The sequence below is a fragment of the Macaca thibetana genome, chromosome 15, assembly GCF_024542745.1.
Source record: "Macaca thibetana thibetana isolate TM-01 chromosome 15, ASM2454274v1, whole genome shotgun sequence".
Classification (NCBI taxonomy): Eukaryota; Metazoa; Chordata; class Mammalia; order Primates; family Cercopithecidae; genus Macaca; species Macaca thibetana.
Genome location: NC_065592.1, coordinates 45188837 through 45208277, shown reverse-complemented (window position 1 = coordinate 45208277; position 19441 = coordinate 45188837). Strand labels below are relative to the sequence as shown.

The 19441-nt window shown below is 41.4% G+C and overlaps 6 protein-coding genes across 8 annotated transcripts in view; 2 read left to right on the top strand and 4 right to left on the bottom strand.

Annotated features, from left to right (window-relative positions):
• Positions 1–19441, bottom strand: part of HINT2 (histidine triad nucleotide binding protein 2) — a 546951-nt gene that overhangs the window by 165341 nt on the left and 362169 nt on the right. The window lies entirely within an intron of this gene.
• The window catches only part of CLTA (clathrin light chain A), a 429778-nt gene that overhangs the window by 138380 nt on the left and 271957 nt on the right, over positions 1–19441 (top strand). The window lies entirely within an intron of this gene.
• The window catches only part of SPAG8 (sperm associated antigen 8), a 454367-nt gene that overhangs the window by 168512 nt on the left and 266414 nt on the right, over positions 1–19441 (bottom strand). The gene's annotated exons all lie outside the window — the stretch shown is intronic.
• Positions 1–19441, bottom strand: part of TLN1 (talin 1) — a 501447-nt gene that overhangs the window by 278850 nt on the left and 203156 nt on the right. The gene's annotated exons all lie outside the window — the stretch shown is intronic.
• RECK (reversion inducing cysteine rich protein with kazal motifs) overlaps positions 1–19441 on the top strand; it is a 394564-nt gene that overhangs the window by 186748 nt on the left and 188375 nt on the right. The gene's annotated exons all lie outside the window — the stretch shown is intronic.
• Positions 11154–12109, bottom strand: LOC126938080 (olfactory receptor 13C7-like). The gene is given in 2 exon segments (XM_050762224.1): positions 11154–11902; positions 11905–12109. Coding segments are annotated over 2 exon segments (954 nt in total).

The window sequence follows — 19441 nt, the reverse complement described above, 5'->3', positions numbered from 1 at the left end:
TGAGAACTCTCACTAGAGTCCATGATAGATCTGGGAGACTGTGAAGCCCACCACACAGGAAAAATCCTTGTAGCTCAGTCCCTTTGACCATTTCCAAATTCAGGATCCTAGGGTTGGATGAAAGCCAGCAACCTAGATGATCTCTTGTCTGTATCCCACCAAATAGGTTCTATTAGGCAGCTGTTACCCAGGCCAGCCTTTTAAAGGGTCATAAATAAACCTGGTCATGGCTCCTACCAGAGAGTTTCAGAGGCACAGCAGCTGTGGACTTCAAAAAGAGCAGTCAGTCACAGAAGTGGCATCCTGTTGTGCACAGCTGAGTCTTCTCCTGTGTGTGTGTGCGTGAGTATCCTCTATCTGTGCATTCATGAGAGTATTGCTGGTTTACCACTGGGATCTGGTAACCTCCACTTCTAAGATCCAAAGCTGAAAGCTGTGACTGCCCAGGCAGCAGCCAGAAGCATCTTCAATGTGGATCACTGTTTTCTGATACACTATAGTTTCTTAATTACATTTCAGTTTTCCTTTTCCCATTTAATTCTAATACTGGTGCTGTTGTGATAAGCTCTCATTCCACAGATGTCCTTGGTGTACAAGAGGAGCCTGCCCAGTGTCAGCAAGAAATAAGAGTTGGGCAATCCTTTCCACCTCTTCCACAAATGAATACACCTGCCTTGTACACCAGCTCTAAAAGTCCTAGAATCAAATACATGCCACATTCATGGTCATAAGCCATTATGCCTTGCATTGAATTTTTTCTTTTTGTAAGATATATTATATATACAAGAGTATAAAAAGCATATGCAGGCCAGGCATGATGGCTCACGCCTGTAATCCCAGCACTTTGGGAGGCTGAGGCGGGCGGAATCACAAGGTCAAGAGATAGAGACCATCCTGGCCAACAGAATGGTTTGTGTTTTGTAAAAATACAAAATTAGCTGGGTGTGGTGGCGCATGCCTGTAATCCCAACTACTCAGGAGGCTGAAGCAGGAGAATTGCTTGAACTCGGGAGGTGAAGGTTACAGTGAGCCAAGATCGCACCACCGCACTCCAACCTGGCAGCAGAGCAAGACTGTCAAAAAAAAAAAAAAAAAAAAGCATATGATTACCATTCAAGGAAAAATATGAAAATACACACCATGCACCCCTTACCCAGGTCAAAAATTAGAATGTTCTAGTACCTTAGAAACCCCTCTTACTTCCCTCCTCAATTACATTCCCCTCTCTTCCCTCTCTCCTAGAGGAAAACACTATTCTGACATCTGTTAACATCTATTAGTTATGCTTTTTTAAAATTTTATATGAATGGAATTATATAGTATATAATCCTTTGTGTGTATCTTTTTATACATCATAACGTGAGATACATTCACGTTGTTGATGTATCACGTTTTCATATGTACTGCAAGTTTTGCTGCAGAAATCAGTAGCTTGTTTTTTTAATTGTAGTGCAGCATCCCATTAAATAAGTATAATAGAATTTATGTATTCATTCTACTGTTGATAGACTTTTGTGCTATTTCTATTTTCTGGCTATTAGTAAAGCTGTTATAAACATTCTTGTATGTGTTTTTTGGTAGGAATTTACCCTTATGTCTCTTGCTTATATAGCAAGAACTGGGATTTCTGAGATACATTTCTTTCATTTTAATAAGCATTTGTTGAGCTCTTACTGTGTGCCAAGCTCTATGGTGGGCAACTGGGGCGATTGCATAGATGTATACCAGACATGTAGCCTGTCTTTAAGGAGCTCATAGTTTAGAGGAGGAGACTGGTATGTCCATAATTCAAATAAGGCTGAGTAAGGTCAGTGCTAACTTTGCATTAGAAGCAACATGTTATAGGCAGGCAAAGGAAGGAGTCATTAGCCCTCACTTAGAGTCAAGGAAGTCTTCTCAGAAAAAGTGATATTTAAGCTGATCTCCAAATAGTAGCATTTTCACTGGTAATAAATGGAGAAGGAGAGGGCATTCTAAACTCAAAACAGCTCAAAGGCAAGGTGTTTGAAAATGTATGGTTGGTCATTGATGTAGATAATAAGGTCTGGGGTAGTATAATTAGAGGACAGGATGTAAGAAGGAATTTAGTGGTCTATGAAGATTTTGGAAGATCTTAAAGGTTCAGCTAAAGACTCTAGGTTTCCCTCCAGAGGCCCTGAGGGTGAGTACTTCGGATGACAGAAGTTACATCTTTTGCCTGTTTCAAATATAATGAGACCATCAAGAACCCAGTTTTGTCTGTGCCCAAGTAAGCACCGTGGTGGCCATAGTGTCGGCAAAGATACACCTCAGACTTGCTGGAAAGTGTGCAGTGTGCAAATAGACTGTTGAGGAGGAAGGCGTGGTCTGTGCTGCAGTTTTACAGCGAGACATTACTTGGCTCAAATTCCTTTAGCCCCACCCCTTGCTGCTTGGTGATTCTCCCATGGTTGAAGAGAATATTGATATTGTATGAGAATCAGATAATTTAAGAGCTGAGAATAATCTGAGATCACTGTACAATTGTGGAGACTGTGAGTCAGGGAGGAAGGGTCTTGCCCTGGACAATGCAGGGCATTTGAGGAAGAGCCAGGCTCAGCATCCAAACTTAACTTCTAACGTAATTATTCTGATATTGCCTCTCATAAAATCTTGGACCTATTCACAATTTATTAATGTTAGAAGTCTGGAGCAAATCTACTGAAGTGAAAAGGGCTGGGGCAGAGAAAGTGAGTTGGTGAATAATATATTGTAGTAATTACATTCCCCAAACTTACTCAAATGTGACTTCTCCATCTCTATGTACAACTATGGAGTAATCATTAGGAATTACCATTGAGTGAAGAAGGCAATGTGGAGAAAGCGTGTATTGTGTGCTATCTTTTAAGTGGGAGAATATGAATATATCCATATATTATATTTTTTACATGGAAAGATAAACCACTAAATTTGAGAAGTGGTTATCTGTAAGTGAGGAAGGTAACGGGACAAAGGGGACAAGGATAAATGTTAGATTTCATTAAATATACCTTCTCTTGTAGATTTGACTTTGATTTTTTAAAATTATTTTTTCTTTTTATTTCTTTCTTTTCTTTCTTTCTTTTTTTTTTTTGGAAACAGGATTTTACTCTGTTGCCCAGGCTGGAGTGCAGTGGTACAATCTTGGCTCACTGCAACCTCCACTTCCTGGACTCAAGCAATCCTACCACCTCAGCCTCCCAAGTAGCTGGGACTACAGGCATGTGCCACCATGCTTGAGGAATTTTTTCTTAAGTTTTAAATTTTTATGCAGATAAAGTCTCACTATATTTCCCAGGCTGATTTTGAACTTCTGGGCTCAAGTGGTCCTCCCACCTAGCCTCCCAAAGTGCTGCCATTACTGGCATGAGCTTCTGCACTCGACTAGATTTGACTTTAGAGCCATGCATTTTGATAATTAGAAGATGGCAAAAAGCAAAATTCAAAAGCAAAATGAAATACATAAACCAAATAACTATAAGAGAGGAATTATCCCAACTAACTTTAAAAATCAATAATTTGTACATATCTAGCAGGAACTACCCTAAGGAGAAAAGGAATATAAAACAAAACAAAAAATAAAAAACAAGAATAAGAGGAAAAGTTCTTTATAATCTTAAGCTTTTTCTTTTTTTTTAGTATTCCTATTGATGAAGGTAGTATTAGTATTGTTATTCCAAAATTATTTTGTGTATATATTTGTGGAGTACATCAAATGATCAATTATGTTAGTGTCACTGAGTATCAAGATTTTTGATACATTGAGAAGCTACAAATGTATATTTATTGAGGTTATCTGGAAACTATAGACCTGAATATAAGGTGGAAGTATCAGTGTAAATTGTCATAGTTTACCTTAAAAAAAAAAAAAAGAACAAAACTATATTTTCTAACATTTTCCATGAAAAGGGATTAGAAATGATGACAAATTCAGTAGCAAGGAACACCCCTAGCACTCAGATTATGGTATCTAAACATCATTTTCCAATAAAAGAACCAGAGCTCTTGGAGAAATCGCTGATTCCCAGGCTGGCGCAGGAAACAGAAAAGTTGAACCTGAATCATCTTCTTATCCCAGAAAGCAAGGAAGCCATCAAAGACTATTAGCGGCATGTGAAAAGGACTTAGGAATCATGAGTCATTAGCTACAGCTAAAAGAAAACATTTGGCCAGGTGTGGTGGCTCACACGTGTAATCCCAGCACTTTGAGAGGAAGGAGGGTGGATCCCTTGAGACCAGGAGTTTGAGACCAGCCTGGCCAACATGGTGAAACCCCATCTCTACTAAAAACACAAATATTAGCAGGTGTGGTGGTGCACACCTGTAATCCCAGCTACGTGGGGGGCTGAGGCAGGAGAACCACTTGAACCCAGCAGGTGGAGGTTGCAGTGAGCTGAGATTGTGGCATTGCACTCCAGCCTGGGTCACAGAGTGAGACTCTGTCTCAAAACAAAACAAAAAACTGTTAAGTTTCTCCATCTAACCTCTGGTATGCAGGAAAAGGAGACACATATCACAGGAAAGCAATCAGTAAAATGCAGGCCGTGGGGAATTCCCCAGCACAAACAACTCAGTTTCTTACACAGACACACACAGTAAGGAAACAAAGGCAATAAAGGGAAAAATAGATTAAAAGAGATTTATCCACTAATTATAATGGACCTTTTAAAGATCTTAAGTTAAACAAATTGAAAAAGAAATATATTTAAAAGACATTTGGGGCCAGGCACAGAGGCTCTCTCACCTGTAATCCCAGCACTTTGGGAGGCCATGGCGGGTGGATCACCTGAGGTCAAAAGTTCGAGACCAGACTGGCCAACGTGGTGAAACCCCGCCTCTGCTAAAAATACAAAAAAAGCAACTGGGCATGGTGGCGCATGCCTGTAATTCCAGCCACTTGGGAGACTGAGGCAGGAGAATCGCTTGAACCAGGAGGTGGAGGTTGCAGTGAGCTGAGATCACGTCATTACACTTTAACCTGGGCTATTGCCCAGAGTGAAGCTCTGTCTCAAAAAAAAAAAAAAAAAAAAAAAAAAAAAAGGACATTTGGATAAATGTGAATAGTGAGTGAAGAGTTGGTGGTATGATATTAACATAATATTTAAAAGGTGTGATGCTGGTAATTTAATTTGCTTAAAAGACCATGCCTGTAATCCTAGCACTGTGGGAGGCTGAGGTGGGCAGATCATTCAAGTCCAGGAGTTTGAGACCAGCCTGGGCACCACAGCAAAATCTGGTCTCTATAAAAAAACTTTAAAATTTGCTGGGTGTGGTAGTGCACACCTGTAGTCCCAGCCACTTGGGAGGCTGAGGTGGGAGGATCACCTGAGCCCAAGGAATTTGAGGCTGCAGTTAGCTGTGGTCATGCCACTAAGCTTCAGCCTGGGTGACTGAGTGAGACCTTATCTTGAAAAAAAGAGAAAAAGAGAGTGTCTACCATTTATTATAGATACACACTAAACTATTTAAAAATGAAATGCTGCTGGCTGTGGTGGCTCACGCCTGTAATCGCAACACTTTGGGAGGCCGAGTCGGGCGAATCACAAGGTCAGGAGTTTGAGACCAGCCTGGCCAACATGTTGAAACCCCGTCTCCACTAAAAGTACAAAAATGAGCTTGGCATGGTGGTGTGCGCCTGTAATCCCAGCTACTTGGGATGCTGAGACAGGAGAATCGTTTGAACCTGGGAGGTGGAGGTTGCAGTGAGCCGAGATCACGCCATTGCCCTCCAGTCTGGGCAACAGGGTGAGACTCCATCTCGGAAAAAAAAAAAAAAAAAAAAAAAAAGAAATGCTATCGTGATCTGGGATTTGCTTCAACATAATTCAAGCAAGTGAGGAGAAGTGAGGAGGTGCATGGCTGAACAAGATATACCACGAGGTGATTACTGAATCTGGATAAAAATACCTGAAGTTAATGATCTATTCTTTCTAATTTTCATATAGAGGTTTGAACTTCTCCATTATAAAAACATTAAAAATAAGACTTCTTCTAATGTTGTGCCATGTTGCTATTCCTAAGAATACGCCGGTGGGTAATGTATGTTATTTGTTTAATACACATTGGCTTTCATCAGCTAATACACATTAAAAATGTTTTCATTTATATCAATTTTTTTGCATTGTCTTTGTTAAATTTTGGTGTCAGAATACTCATTCCATACTCAGCAAATACCTACTGAGTATTTAGTGTGTACCCAGCACTGTAATTGCTATGAAGAGTAGAAAAATAAATAGGACAGATGTAATTACTGTCCTCAAGGAGCTGTTATGCAGAAAATGATTTGGCAAGTTCTCCATATTATTTTATCCTATGAAAACCACAGATAACACAGAAATCATCCATTCTTTGAAAGTTTGGGGTCATGTTTTTGACCATTTTTTCAACTTTCCATGGGTAATGGAATCAGCAATTCAGCATCAAGAATTAATTAGACTTTATGGGTCTTTGCGGTTCATTATTTTTCACTGCATTGTATACATACACTGTGTCTCCCTCATTCTTGCAGTCATTTATTTTTAACTCTTTGTTGAATTTCTTAAATCAAATTTCTTGTTCAAAACAAAATTAGAGAGGTGTGTACTTTCTTCGTTTTCACATAATGGTAAATGTCTTTTTAACCTTCAGGCCTGTGCAATGGTCGTCTGTGTTTAGAACTTCTGACCCTTAACCCATTTCCCTCAGAGCTCTGTGAACATTGTTCCACTGACTTCTACATACAGGACTGCAGAGCAGAAGGCCAGTGGCAGTCAGATCCTTATTCCTTGTTAGGTAATCTGTTTTCTTCTATGGAAAAGTCTAGAAATATCCTGCTACATATGGAAATCAAAACATATCCTTGGATCTAGATAAGGTATCTATTTTGCCACAGTTCTTACCTGGTGGTCAACCGTTTATGAACAAAAGACCTAAAACTTCTCTTTTTTTCTTTAATTTTTCCATAGTTTATTGGGGTACAGGTGGCGTTTGGTTACATGAGTAAGTTCTTTAGTGATTTGTGAGATTTTGGTGCACCCATCACCAAAGCAGTAGACACTGCACCCTATTAGTAGTCTTTTATCCCTCACCCCACTCCCACCCTTCCCCCCAAGTCCCCAAAGTCCATCGTATCATTCTTATACCTCTGCATCCTCATAGCTTAGTTCCCACATATCAGTGAGAACATACGATGTTTGGTTTTCCAGTTACTTTACTTAGAATAATAGTCTCCAATCTCATCCAGGTAGCTGTGAATGTCGTTAAATCATTCCTTTTTATGGCCGAGTAGTATTCCATTGTATATATATCACAGTTTCTTTATCCACTCGTTGATTGATGGGCATTTGGGTTGGTTCCACAATTTTGCAATTGCGAATTGTGCTGCTATAATCATGCGTGTGCAAGTATCTTTGACCTAAAACATCTGTTTGAGGAAATGTTTCTTTTTTGGTTTTAAACATTATTTGTTTTCATCTGCTCTGTTTTCTTCTTATGAATTTCATAATGGGTTCCTCTGGTCTGTCTTCCATGCCTCTAATTTTTTCTCAATTTAAACCTCCTTGTCCTTTTTTCCCCTTTAAGTCTAGGAGAGCAGCCTATGTAACAAACTTGCACATCCTGCACACGTACCCCTGAACTTAAAATAAAAGCTTTTTAAAAAGTTGTTTTTTTATTTTAATTTTTTTTTAGATGAAATCTCGCTCTGTTGCCCAGGCTGGAGTACAATGGCGCGATCTCGGCTCACTGCAAGCTCCGCCTCCCGAGTTCATGCCATTCTCCTGCCTCAGACTCCTGAGTAGCTGGGACTACAGGCGCCCGCCACCTCGCCCGGCTAAGTTTTTGTATTTTTAGCAGAGATGGGGTTTCACTGTGTTAGCCAGGATGGTCTCGATCTCTTGACCTCGTGATCCTCCGGCCTCCGCCTCCCGAAGTGCTGGGATTACAGGCTTGAGCCACCGGGCCCGGCCAAAAAGTTATTTTTAATTTAAAAATTCCTTTTAAGATTTGTCTTAACCTAATACCATAAAAACCCTAGAGGAAAACCTAGGTAGTACCATTCAGGACATAGGCATGGGCAAAGACTTCATGTCTAAAACACCAAAAGCAACAGCAGCAAAAGCCAAAATTGACAAATGGGATCTCATTAAACTAAAGAGCTTCTGCACAGCAAAAGAAACTACCATCAGAGTGAACAGGCAACCTACAGAATGGGAGAAAATTTTTGCAATCTACTCATCTGACAAAGGGCTAATATCCAGAACCTACAAAGAACTGAAACAAATTTACAAGAAAAAAACAAACAACCCCATCAAAAAGTGGGCAAAGGATATGAACAGACATTTCTCAAAAGAAGACATTCATACAGCCAACAGACACATGAAAAAATGCTCATCATCACTGGCCATCAGAGAAATGCAAATCAAAACCACAATGAGATACCATCTCACACCAGTTAGAATGGCGATCATTAAAAAGTCAGGAAACAACAGGTGCTGGAGAGGATGTGGAGAAATAGGAACACTTTTACACTGTTGGTGGGATTGTAAACTAGTTCAACCATTATGGAAAACAGTATGGCGATTCCTCAAGGATCTAGAACTAGATGTACCATATGACCCAGCCATCCCATTACTGGGTATATACCCAAAGGATTATAAATTATGCTGCTATAAAGACACATGCACACGTATGTTTATTGCGGCACTATTCACAATAGCAAAGTCTTGGAATCAACCCAAATGTCCATCAGTGACAGATTGGATTAAGAAAATGTGGCACATATACACCATGGAATACTATGCAGCGATAAAAAAGGATGAGTTTGTGTCCTTTGTAGGGACATGGATGCAGCTGGAAACCATCATTCTTAGCAAACTATCACAAGAACAGAAAACCAAACACCGCATGTTCTCACTCATAGGTGGGAACTGAACAATGAGATCACTTGGACTCAGGAAGGGGAACATCACACACCGGGGCCTATCATGGGGAGGGGGGAGGGGGGAGGGGGGAGGGATTGCATTGGGAGTTATACCTGATGTAAATGACGAGTTGATGGGTGCAGCACACCAACAAGGCACAAGTATACATATGTAACAAACCTGCACGTTATGCACATGTACCCTACAACTTAAAGTATAATAATAATAAATAAATTAAAAAAAAAAAAAGATTTGTCTTAAATACTATCTATTGAATTGTATTTGTTCAATAATTGTGAACTTTTTTTCCAAGAAAATGTTCTTATTGCTCAGATATCTTTTCTCCTAGCCTCTTTTTTTATAGACAACTCTTGTTTTATTGATTCAAAAGCCTCTTTAATTCCATTGATAAAACTACTGAAAATTTTCTTTAACATTTTCACCATCTCCCCACGTTAACTGATTTCCAGCAAAGGCCGTTTGTTTATTTATTTATTTATTTATTTTATTTATTTATTTTTTTGAGATGGAGTCTCACACTGTCGCCCAGGCTGGAGTGCAGTGGGGCAATCTTGGCTCACTGCAAACTCCGTCCCCCCCAGGTTTACACCATTCTCCTGCCTCAGCCTCCCGAGTAGCTGGGACCACAGGCGCCCGCTACCACGCCTGGCTCATTTTTTGTATTTTTAGTAGAGACGAGGTTTCACTGTGTTAGCCAGGATGGTCTCAATCTCCTGACCTCGTGATCTGCCCTCCTCGGCCTCCCAAAGTGCTAGGATTACAGGCGTGAGCCACTGCGCCCAGCCAAGGCTGTTTATTTTTTTATGTTTTTGAGATGGAGTCTCACTCTGCCACCCAGGCTGGAGTGCAGTGGCATGATCTCAGCTCACTGCAGCCTCTGCCTCCCGGGTTCCAGCGATTCTCCTGTCTCAGCCTCCCAGGTAGCTGAGATCACAGGCATGCGCCACCACGCTCGGCTAATTTTTGTATTTTTAGTAGAGATAGGGGTTTCACCATGTTGACCAGGCTGGTCTCGAACTCCTGACCTCAGATGATCTGCCCGCCTTGGCATCCCAAAGTGCTAGGATCTTTATTTTAATTGTCAGTTTGTTTCTATGGGGTTAAAAGTTTATGTCAGAAATTTTCTGTTCTGCTGATCCTTTTAACTGGACTTCTAGACTGATCACTATTTGGAGCCGACTTGGAATTCCTCACAATCATGTGGGTGACTCTTAGATGCCCCTGGTGGGCATTGTTTCTATCTTCCTCTGACTACTATGTGGCTTCAGAGATTCTTCAGTGAAAAACAAGTGATGGCTGCCACTTGGCTGCATGCTTGGTTAAGCCAAATCAGGTGGTTAATACAATTTATTTGATCCTCCTGGACTTTTTTCGGTTTTTGCATTACTCTGATGGCTCATGAGAGGCCACTGGTATCTAGGACAGAGCCCAGGGATGAACGATATCTTCCAAAAGGAAAAAGAAAAGAGGCCTGTGCCCTTGACCCTTGCATCAGTTTTGCCACACCTTCCTTACTCCCCTCTCTTCTCCAAGACCATGAATGATTTTCTGGTGAGGACTCTGAGTGAGGATGAGAGAGAGACAAAGCTACAGGTTAATTTATGAAGATACAGAGACAGAAAAATTCAGCAAACAGTTTAAAGAATTTATATGACAAGGAGAAAAAAAAAACAATGAAGAGAGAAATAAAACTATTATTTAATATGGAGTAGGAAGAGCTTGAAAGGTAACATAAAAGTAAGGACCCACAAGAGTTTCTATATTCTTTTAAAAGTGCTCGCTTATCTTTTCAACAAATGTGTTGATTCAAATTACTTCTCTGGGATCTGGGAGTAGTCCAGAAGCCAAAAATAGCCAATCTGGTCAGAAAGCAGCAGCCAAATATGTTCAAATATGTTCAAAGAAAGAAGCCATGGAGCAATTGAATCAAAGACCTACAGACTAGAGCTTTTCATTCATCCAACAATAAAAATGTGAAGAGTTACTTTTGCTTGACATCAATTCGTTCAGTATCTATCACGGAGAATGAGAACTACAAGATTAGACAAACAAGAACATACTTTGGTGGAGATGCATTAAATGTTTCCTGTTCCTACAGAGCCCTTCTATGTAATGAGATTCTGTGTAATGAGGTTACCTATGTAACCTTTGATCTACTTGGTCTTTCACCTTGTCCTCTGAGACTCTCAGGTGGGAGCAATCAGAAAGCACAGAGCCATCAGGACCCCTCCACCATCACTGTGGGAAGCGTTTCTGAAATACCAGGCTTCTCACAGCACCCTTCACGTCCTTGTTCCTCAGGCTGTAGATGATGGGGTTGAGCATGGGGGTCACCACCCCACAGAAAAGGGAAATGAGTTTGTCTGCAAGGTCCTGTTTGTCTGCTCCCAGCAGGTCCTTAGACTTGGGCTTCCCATACATGAAGAGGATGGTCCCATAGAAGACGATCACGACAGTGAGGTGGGCAGAGCAGGTGGAGAAGGCCTTTCTCCTCCCCTCAGCTGAGGGGATCCTCAGGATGGTGGCAATGATGAAGACATAGGAGAAAGTGATGAGCAGAACCGGGACTCCCAGGAAGATCACATTGGTCACTCCCATACTGATCACATTGACAGAGATATCAGCACAGGTCAACTTCAGGACAGCCAGAATCTCACAGGTGAAGTGGTTGATGATGTTGTCTCCACAGAAGGGCAGCCTCATTGCAAGGGATGTCTGCACCATGGCAGTGAGGCTTCCAGCTACCCAGGAGCTGGCAGCCATGGGCACATAAGTAGCTTTGCTCATGACTTCAGAGTACCTAAGGGGGTTGCAGATGGCCACGTAGCGATCAAACGCCATCACGCTCAGGAGAACACACTCTGTGGCTCCCATGGCAAAGGAGAGGAACATCTGCACTGCACAGGTTGAGGAGATGGTTTTCCTGGGAGTCAGGAAGCTATTAAGGGTGAGTGGGATTGAGGAGGTTGTATAGCAGATGTCCAGAAGGAGAGGTTCCCCAGGAAGAAGTACATGGGTGTGTCCAGGCGGGAGTCAAGGATGGTCACCAGGATGAGGACCCCATTGCCCAGCAGGATCACCAGGTACATCAGCAGGATGAGCATGAAGAATGTCTTCTCCAACTTTGGATGGGCAGAGAGGCCCAGGAGAACAAACGCCATCACAGGGGAGGTCTGATTGGAACTGACCATGGTGTCTCTATGTCACTTGCACAAACTCAGAGGGCCAGCTCCATGATTCTCTGATGCCTAAAGTGCCCAGACAGCCAGTGAGGAAGCCCAGACTTGCTGAGCAATTGGAGAACATCTCTGACAATTCAAAGGGTTTTCTATATTGCTTTAAATAAAATGCAGGAAATTTGATCAAAATCTACTTGGTGGTATTTGGCCACCCCATAGAGAGGTTTCAAATGTCACCTGATTAGATTTAATTTTCCTCATCATATTTAAGACAGGCATCACACATTTACTTCAAGTTACAGGTGTGGATGATTCACTTTGCTCAATTTTGGCAAGAAATGTTATATTCAATTTGTATGTTTTTTCCCCTTGAGACCTAGGACTGGTAGAAAAAACTGGTACGCCTCATCCCCAATCCCTGACCATTCTGCTCTGTGAGCACTTTTTAAAATTATTATTATTATTTGAGACAGAGTCTCACTCCATTACCTAGGCTGGAGTGCAGTAGGGCAAATACAGCTCATTGCAGCCACAACCTCCAGGCTCAAGCGATCCTCCTGCCTCAATCTCCCAGGTAGCTGGGACCACATGCCTGTGCCACCACACCTGGCTAATTTTTAATTTTTTGTCAAGACGAGGTGTCACTTTGTTGCCCAGGCTGGGCTTAAATTCCTGGACTCAAGCAATCCTGCCACCCTGGCCTCCAAAGTGCTGGGATTACAAGCGTGAACCACGGCACCCGGCCTGTGAGCACTTTAAGATGCTCTCTGCCTCCTCTTTTCTACATCACTTCCGAGATCTACGGAGCCCTGGGCTATTTGTCCATTCACTCACTCACTTGCCAGACTCTTCTGGAGCACGTATTAACAGGACTGGCATTTGCCAACCAATCAATGCACGGGAATCGTGAAGTTCTTTTTCTTCTCTGGAACTTCATTTCCCGACGCTTACTTTGGAATAGATTATTATCAGAGATATTCCATCCCAGGGACTAAATGGTCTCATGGATTTCTCATTCTTGGACTGCTGCACCATGGAGACATCCTTTTCTATTTCCTTCAAAACTCCCCCTGTGCCACTTAGTCACCAGGTATGCCACCGGGGATGGAGCTGGGCCCACAAGAGTTTCTATATTGTTTTAAAAGTGCTCACTTACCTTTTCAACAAATGTGTTGATTCAAATTTACTTCTCTGGGCTCTGAGAGTAGTCCAGAAGCCAGACATAGCCAATCTGGTCAGAAAGCAGCAGCCAGATGAGTTAGTGCCTGAAATGGGTGAACGTTTTCTTGTCTTTGTTCTGTGTTTTGGTAAAATCCACAGAAACCATTCATTGCTCATACAAAGCCACTTAAATCCCATCCTGCTATTGGGATTATTCTAGTCCCTGAAGTCATTTAAAGTTTGGAAATTCAAGTTACCAAGTCAAGAAACTTCTTATACATCTGGGATTATGTCCCTGTGATCCAATTACTCTGAAGTTTCTCCAGAAATACTTTCTTCTCTCTTCCCTCTCTTCCTACCCATTTTGCTGGGCTATGGGAAAGTATTAGAGAGAAAGGATCACCCTAGCCCTCCCCAAATTAACAAGAACCCCCAGTCCATGAGAACTGTCACCAGAGTCCATGATAGATCTGGGGGAATGTGAAACCACACAGGACAAATCCTTGTGGGTTAGTCCCCTTGGCCATTTACAAATTCAAAGGGTTTAGGATCTCAGGTTTGGATGAAAGCCAGTGACCTAGAAGATCTCTTGTCTGCATCCCACCAAATAGGTTCTGTTAGGCAGTTCCTACCCAGACCAGACCTTTAAAGGGTCATAAGTGAATCTGGTCATGGCTTCTACCAGAGAGTTTCAGAGGCAAGGCAGCTGTGGACTTGAAAAAAAGCAGTTGATCACAGAAGTGGTGTCCTGTTGCGAACAGCTCAGTCCTTTCCTGTGTGTGTGTGTGTGTGCATGAGTATACTATATCTGTGCATTTGTGAGAGCAGTGCTGATTTATCACTGGGATCTAGTAACCTCCACTTCTGAGATCCAAAACTGAGAGCTGTGACTGCCCAGGCAGCAACCAGAAGCATCTTCAATGTGGATCACTGTTTCCTGATACACTATAGTTTCTTAATCACATTCCAGTTTTCCCTTTCCCATTTAATTCTAATACCGGAGATGGTAGGTGGCACATGTGATGAGCTCTCATTCCACAGATGTTCTTGGTGTGCAAGAAGAGCCTGCCCAGTTTAGCAAAAATGCTTGGGCAATCCTGACCACCTCTTTCACAAATGAACATGCCTGCCTTATACTCCAGCTCTAAAACTCCTAGAATCAAGTACATGCCACATTCATAGTCATAAGCCATTTTGTCTTGCATTGAATTTTTTTCTTTTTGTGAGATATACATACAAAAGAGAGTAAAAAGCATATGTAAACCATTCAAGAAAAAATAAGAAAATATACTACCATGTCCCCCTCCTCCACTCAGGTTAAAATTAGGATGTTCCAGAACCTCAGAAGCCCCTCTTATTTTCTTATCCAATTATATTTCCTTATTCCCTCCCTTCCAGAAGTGACCATTATTTTGACTTCTATGGAAATCATTTTGTGGTAGGCAGAATCTTAATGATCCCCCACATGATCACACAATTCCCTTCGTGCGGTGATCAAATACTAACCTAGGTACTGCTGTGAAGGGATTTTGTCAATGTAACTAAAGTTCCAAATCAGTTGTCTTTAAGATTAGAAGATTGTCTATCGAGGTCTGACCTAATCAAGTGAGCCCTTTAAAAATAATTTTCTCTGGTTAGTAGCAGAAGGATAAGCCAGATTCAAAGTGTGGGAAGGATTCCACATGCTGTTTCTTGATTGTGAGATGGAGGGAGCCTCGAACAAGAACCAGAGAGCTGCCACAAGGAGCTAAGCATGACCCCTGGCGACGGCCAGTAAGGAAACCGGGACCATAGTCTAAAAAACACAAGGAATTGAATTTTGCCACCAATAGCAATGAGCTTGAAAGCTGACATTTTCTCAGAGCACAGCCTAACTCACCCAACCTTCTCACTTCCGGAACTGTGAGCTACTAATGAGGTGTTTCACACTGCTGATAGTGGGGTGGTTTGTTATGCAGCAAGAGAAAGCTAATATGTATTCCCTTCATTTCCTTCACAGTTTGACCTTCTACAATGTACTAGTATAAAATGGATTGTTCCATTTTGAAAAATGGAGTAACAATTACAAACCTAGCTTTTAAAACAATACATTTAAGGGGTACAAGTGAAGTTTTGTTACACAGATATACTGAATATGGTGAAGTCTGGGTTTTTAGTGCAACCATCACCCAAAATAATGTACATTATGCCAGTTAAGTAATTTCTCCTCCCTCAGCCCCCGTCACCATCCCACACTTCCAAGTCTTCAGTGTCAATTATTCCACACTTCATGTCCATGTGGACACACTGGTATTTGACTTTCTGTTTCTGGGCTGCATAACTTAAAAGACTGGCCATCCAACATGGCCAGTTCCATCCATGTTGTGCAAAACACATGGTTTCCTTCTTTTCTATGTCTAAAGAGTACTCCATTTTGTATATAGATGACATTTTCTTTATCCAATCATCTGTCTATAGATGCTTAGATTGATTCCATCTTTGCTGTTGTGAATAATGCTGCAATAAATATACCAATGCGGGTATCCCTACATAAAGGAAAATAATTAATTATGTAATGGCGAAACCCCATCTCTACTAAAAACACAAAAATTAGCTGAGTGTGGTGGTGCATGCCTGTAATCCCAGCTACTTGGGAGACTAAGGCAGGAGAATCACTTGAACCCAGGAGGCAGAGGTTGCGGTGAGTCGAGATTGCACCATTGCACTACAGCCTGGGCAATAAAAGCGAAACTCTGTCTCAAAAAAAAAAAAAAAAAATCATTGTGTAAAAAAGTAGATTGAACAGTAGTTCTATTTTTAGTTCTTTGAGAAGTCTTGATACTGTTTTCCATTGAGGTTGTACTGACTTGCCTTCCCACCAACAATATATAAATATTTCCCTTTTTTCACATCCTCACTAACATCTGTTATTTTTTGACTTTTTAATAATAGTCATTCTGGCTGACAAATCTAGCTTTTTGATTGAAAAAAATATTGCCACTATTTTGGGGAAGACTCACCGGAGAATCTAAGCTGTCAGTTTCAATAGTCCCTTCTGCGTAAGTCAGACAGTACTGTAGTGTGGCCAGGTACCAGACATCTGGCAGAAATATCATCAGAGAGAGTGGATTGTTTTATGTTTCCTGCTTCTAAGCTCTGAGTATGGCCCTCTTCCCACTCTTGGGAATAGATCAAAGCAGAATACTCTCTGGAGTGGAATGAGTGTCCTCCGCTAACCCAGTCAGCGAGACACGGAGAGAGAAGAGGGCATTTTATACATGCATGGCCAAGATAAGGCCAGTGCAGGAAAGAATGTGGGCCAGGCTGACTGGGGCATTCTGTCCTCAAGTTAATCACCATAGGCAGCAGGGGTCTATGAATGAGAGCCCTTGACATACCAGTCTCTGGAGTCGTAGGGCTGCCCTCTGGGCTGGATGCATTCTCTGCAGGGTGTACAACTGTCATGCCAGGATCTCCTTTTACTGTCCCGGGGACTCCTTACACCTCTCTTATGGGTTGGAACTTCTGTTTCCTTTGTCAATTTCTTTCTATTTCTTGGTTTAATCTCTTATTTTGATAGAGCACTTTCTTGAATAACTTCTTTTTCTTTTTCTTTTTTGAAATGGAATCTCATTCTGTCACCCAGGCTGGAGTGCAGTGGCACAGTCTTGGCTCACTGCAACCTCTGCCTCCCTGGTTCAAGTGATTCTCCTGCCTCAGCCTTCTGAGTAGCTGGGATTACAGATGCATGCCACCACACCCGGCTAAGTTTTGTATTTTTAGTAGAGACGGGATTTTGCCATGGGCGCCAGGCTGGTTCTGAACTCCTGACCTCAGAAGATCCACCCACCTCAGCCTCCCAAAGTGCTGGGATTACAAGCATGAGCCACTCACCAAGCCTTGAATAACTTCTTGAGAAAAAGTGTATTGTATACACATTTTTGAAATCTTATGTGTCTGAACATATTTTTATTTAACCTCCTGACCGATAATTTGGTGGGTGTCTTAACCAGGGTTCTCGAGAGGAATCGTATTAATAGTGTGTGTGTGTGTGTGTGTGTGTGTGTGTGTGTGTATGTGTGTGTTTGTTGTAAGGAACTGGCTTATCTGATTATGGAGGTTGACAAGTCCCAAGATTTGTAGTCAGCAGGCTGGTTGGCCAGGAGAGCTGATGAAAACACTAATGTCCCAGCTCAAAGGCAGGAAAAGTTCCCTCTTACTCATCCTTTTTGTTCTATTCAAGCCTTTCACTGATTTAATGAGGCTTAGTACATTAGGGAGGACAATCTGCTTTACTCAATCTATGCATTTAAATGTTAATCTCATCCAGGTGCTCCCTCACAGACATATCCAGAATAATATTTGACCAAATATCTGGGCACCCCATGACCCAGTCAAGTTGACACATGAAATTAATCATCACAGTAGTGTGTGGAATTCTAGGAACTTATTGGAAATCATCTTCCTTCTGAATTTGAAGGTAATTCTGGTGCAATCAGAAGCCATTTTGATTCTTGATCTTTTATGCTAATTTTTTTTTACTCCATGAAAAAGTAAAGAATCCATGCTCTCAACTGTGGCTGTTTTCTGCCAGTCCAGAGAGCCATGATTTTACCCTCTATAGAGAATAAAACTTTTGTTGGGGTGGGCAAGAGATAGTTGACTAATGTCATGGAATGAATGAAAGGGTGTAGGGACTCTGTTTCTTACATATTTGTCACCTAGTCTTCCTTTTTTAGCAGTGCTTCCTTCACCCCGGTCCTAGAGGTACTTGGTGCAGTGAGTTTCTCTGTGCTACAAATCTAGTTGTTGCCAATTATTATGGTTTGAATGCCCCCTCAAAAACTCATGGTGAAATTTAATTGCCATGGTAACAGGGCTGAGAGATGGGACCTTTAAGAGGTGATTAAGCCAAGAGGGCTCAGCCTTCATGAATGGATTAATGCCATTATTGTAGGAGTGAGTTACTGCAGGAGTTTGGCCTCCTTTCTCTCCTTGTTTCATATACTTGCTTGTTCTTTCACCTTCTGCCGTGGGATGATGCAACATGAAGGCCTTCACTAGATGCCAGTGTCATGCTCTTGGACTTCACAGCCTCCAGAACTGTGAGCCAAATAAATGTCTATTATTTATAAATTACCCAGTCTCAGATATTCCATTAAAGCAGCAGAAAATGGAGTAAGACACTTACCTTTCCAAGTTTCTGGCTTGGGATTTGGCTCTGTCAGATCTGCTATGGCAATTAGCACAATTCCTAACTTTCACAGTGTTCTCACTGTTGGTGTCTTACTTCTTCTCCTAACCTTGTGGATTTTATTGGAAAGAAAGAAAGACTATAGTTTTTATGGGTTTTAGGAGGAATGAAATTAGATGCATGTGTTCAGTTATCCTTTATACAGTCTTGAGTCCATAAAATTTCTAACATCCTATTTATTTTCATAATTGTTTATTGCTTATTTCTCTCCTGTTAGAATATAAGTTTTACAGAGGTAAGTTTTTTTCTGTATTATTCACAGATGTCTCCTTAGTATAAAAATAGGGCCTCACTCACAACTGACTCTCAATACATAGATGCTGAATAAATGAATGAATGAATGTGTGGCCTACTCTCATTTTCCTCTGATTTTATCCAATGTTTGCTCTTTTTTAAAAAAAAATTACTTTATATTTGTCCTATCTTTTTGAACTTCTATTTTTGTAAACGTTGTAAATGTCCATAACATATTGGTACAGTAGAATACCTATATACTTTATAAATCAATAAACAAATACAGTTTAAATTGTAAGGAAGCATGATATTAAAATCTTGGAGACCATGGACCCCAGATACGTAGTTTTTGACTGTGACTCCATCCTTCCAAATGTTTAACAGACTTCTTTTTTCTAAGTGGCTCTTACATATTGGAAACGTTTATTTCGAGCAGAGCAGGCATGCAGAATTCAGGACTTTGGACCCCATTTAGAGGTGATCTGCCAGCTTCCTTCTTGACTGCATCATGTGCCCTTCTTTGCCAAAGTCTCCTGGTGAGCAGGGCCCTGTGACCGCCCTCATCACGATTTAGGAAAGTCATTCCCAAGCTGCAAGATGCCCTGAGGTTCCAGTCTGGAATCTTTCTTTCCAGGCTTGAATTTATCTTGCAACTATTTCCTAGCCCACCGCCACCCAGTGCCTCACTCCCAGACTCAGATCTCCTGCAGGAAGCT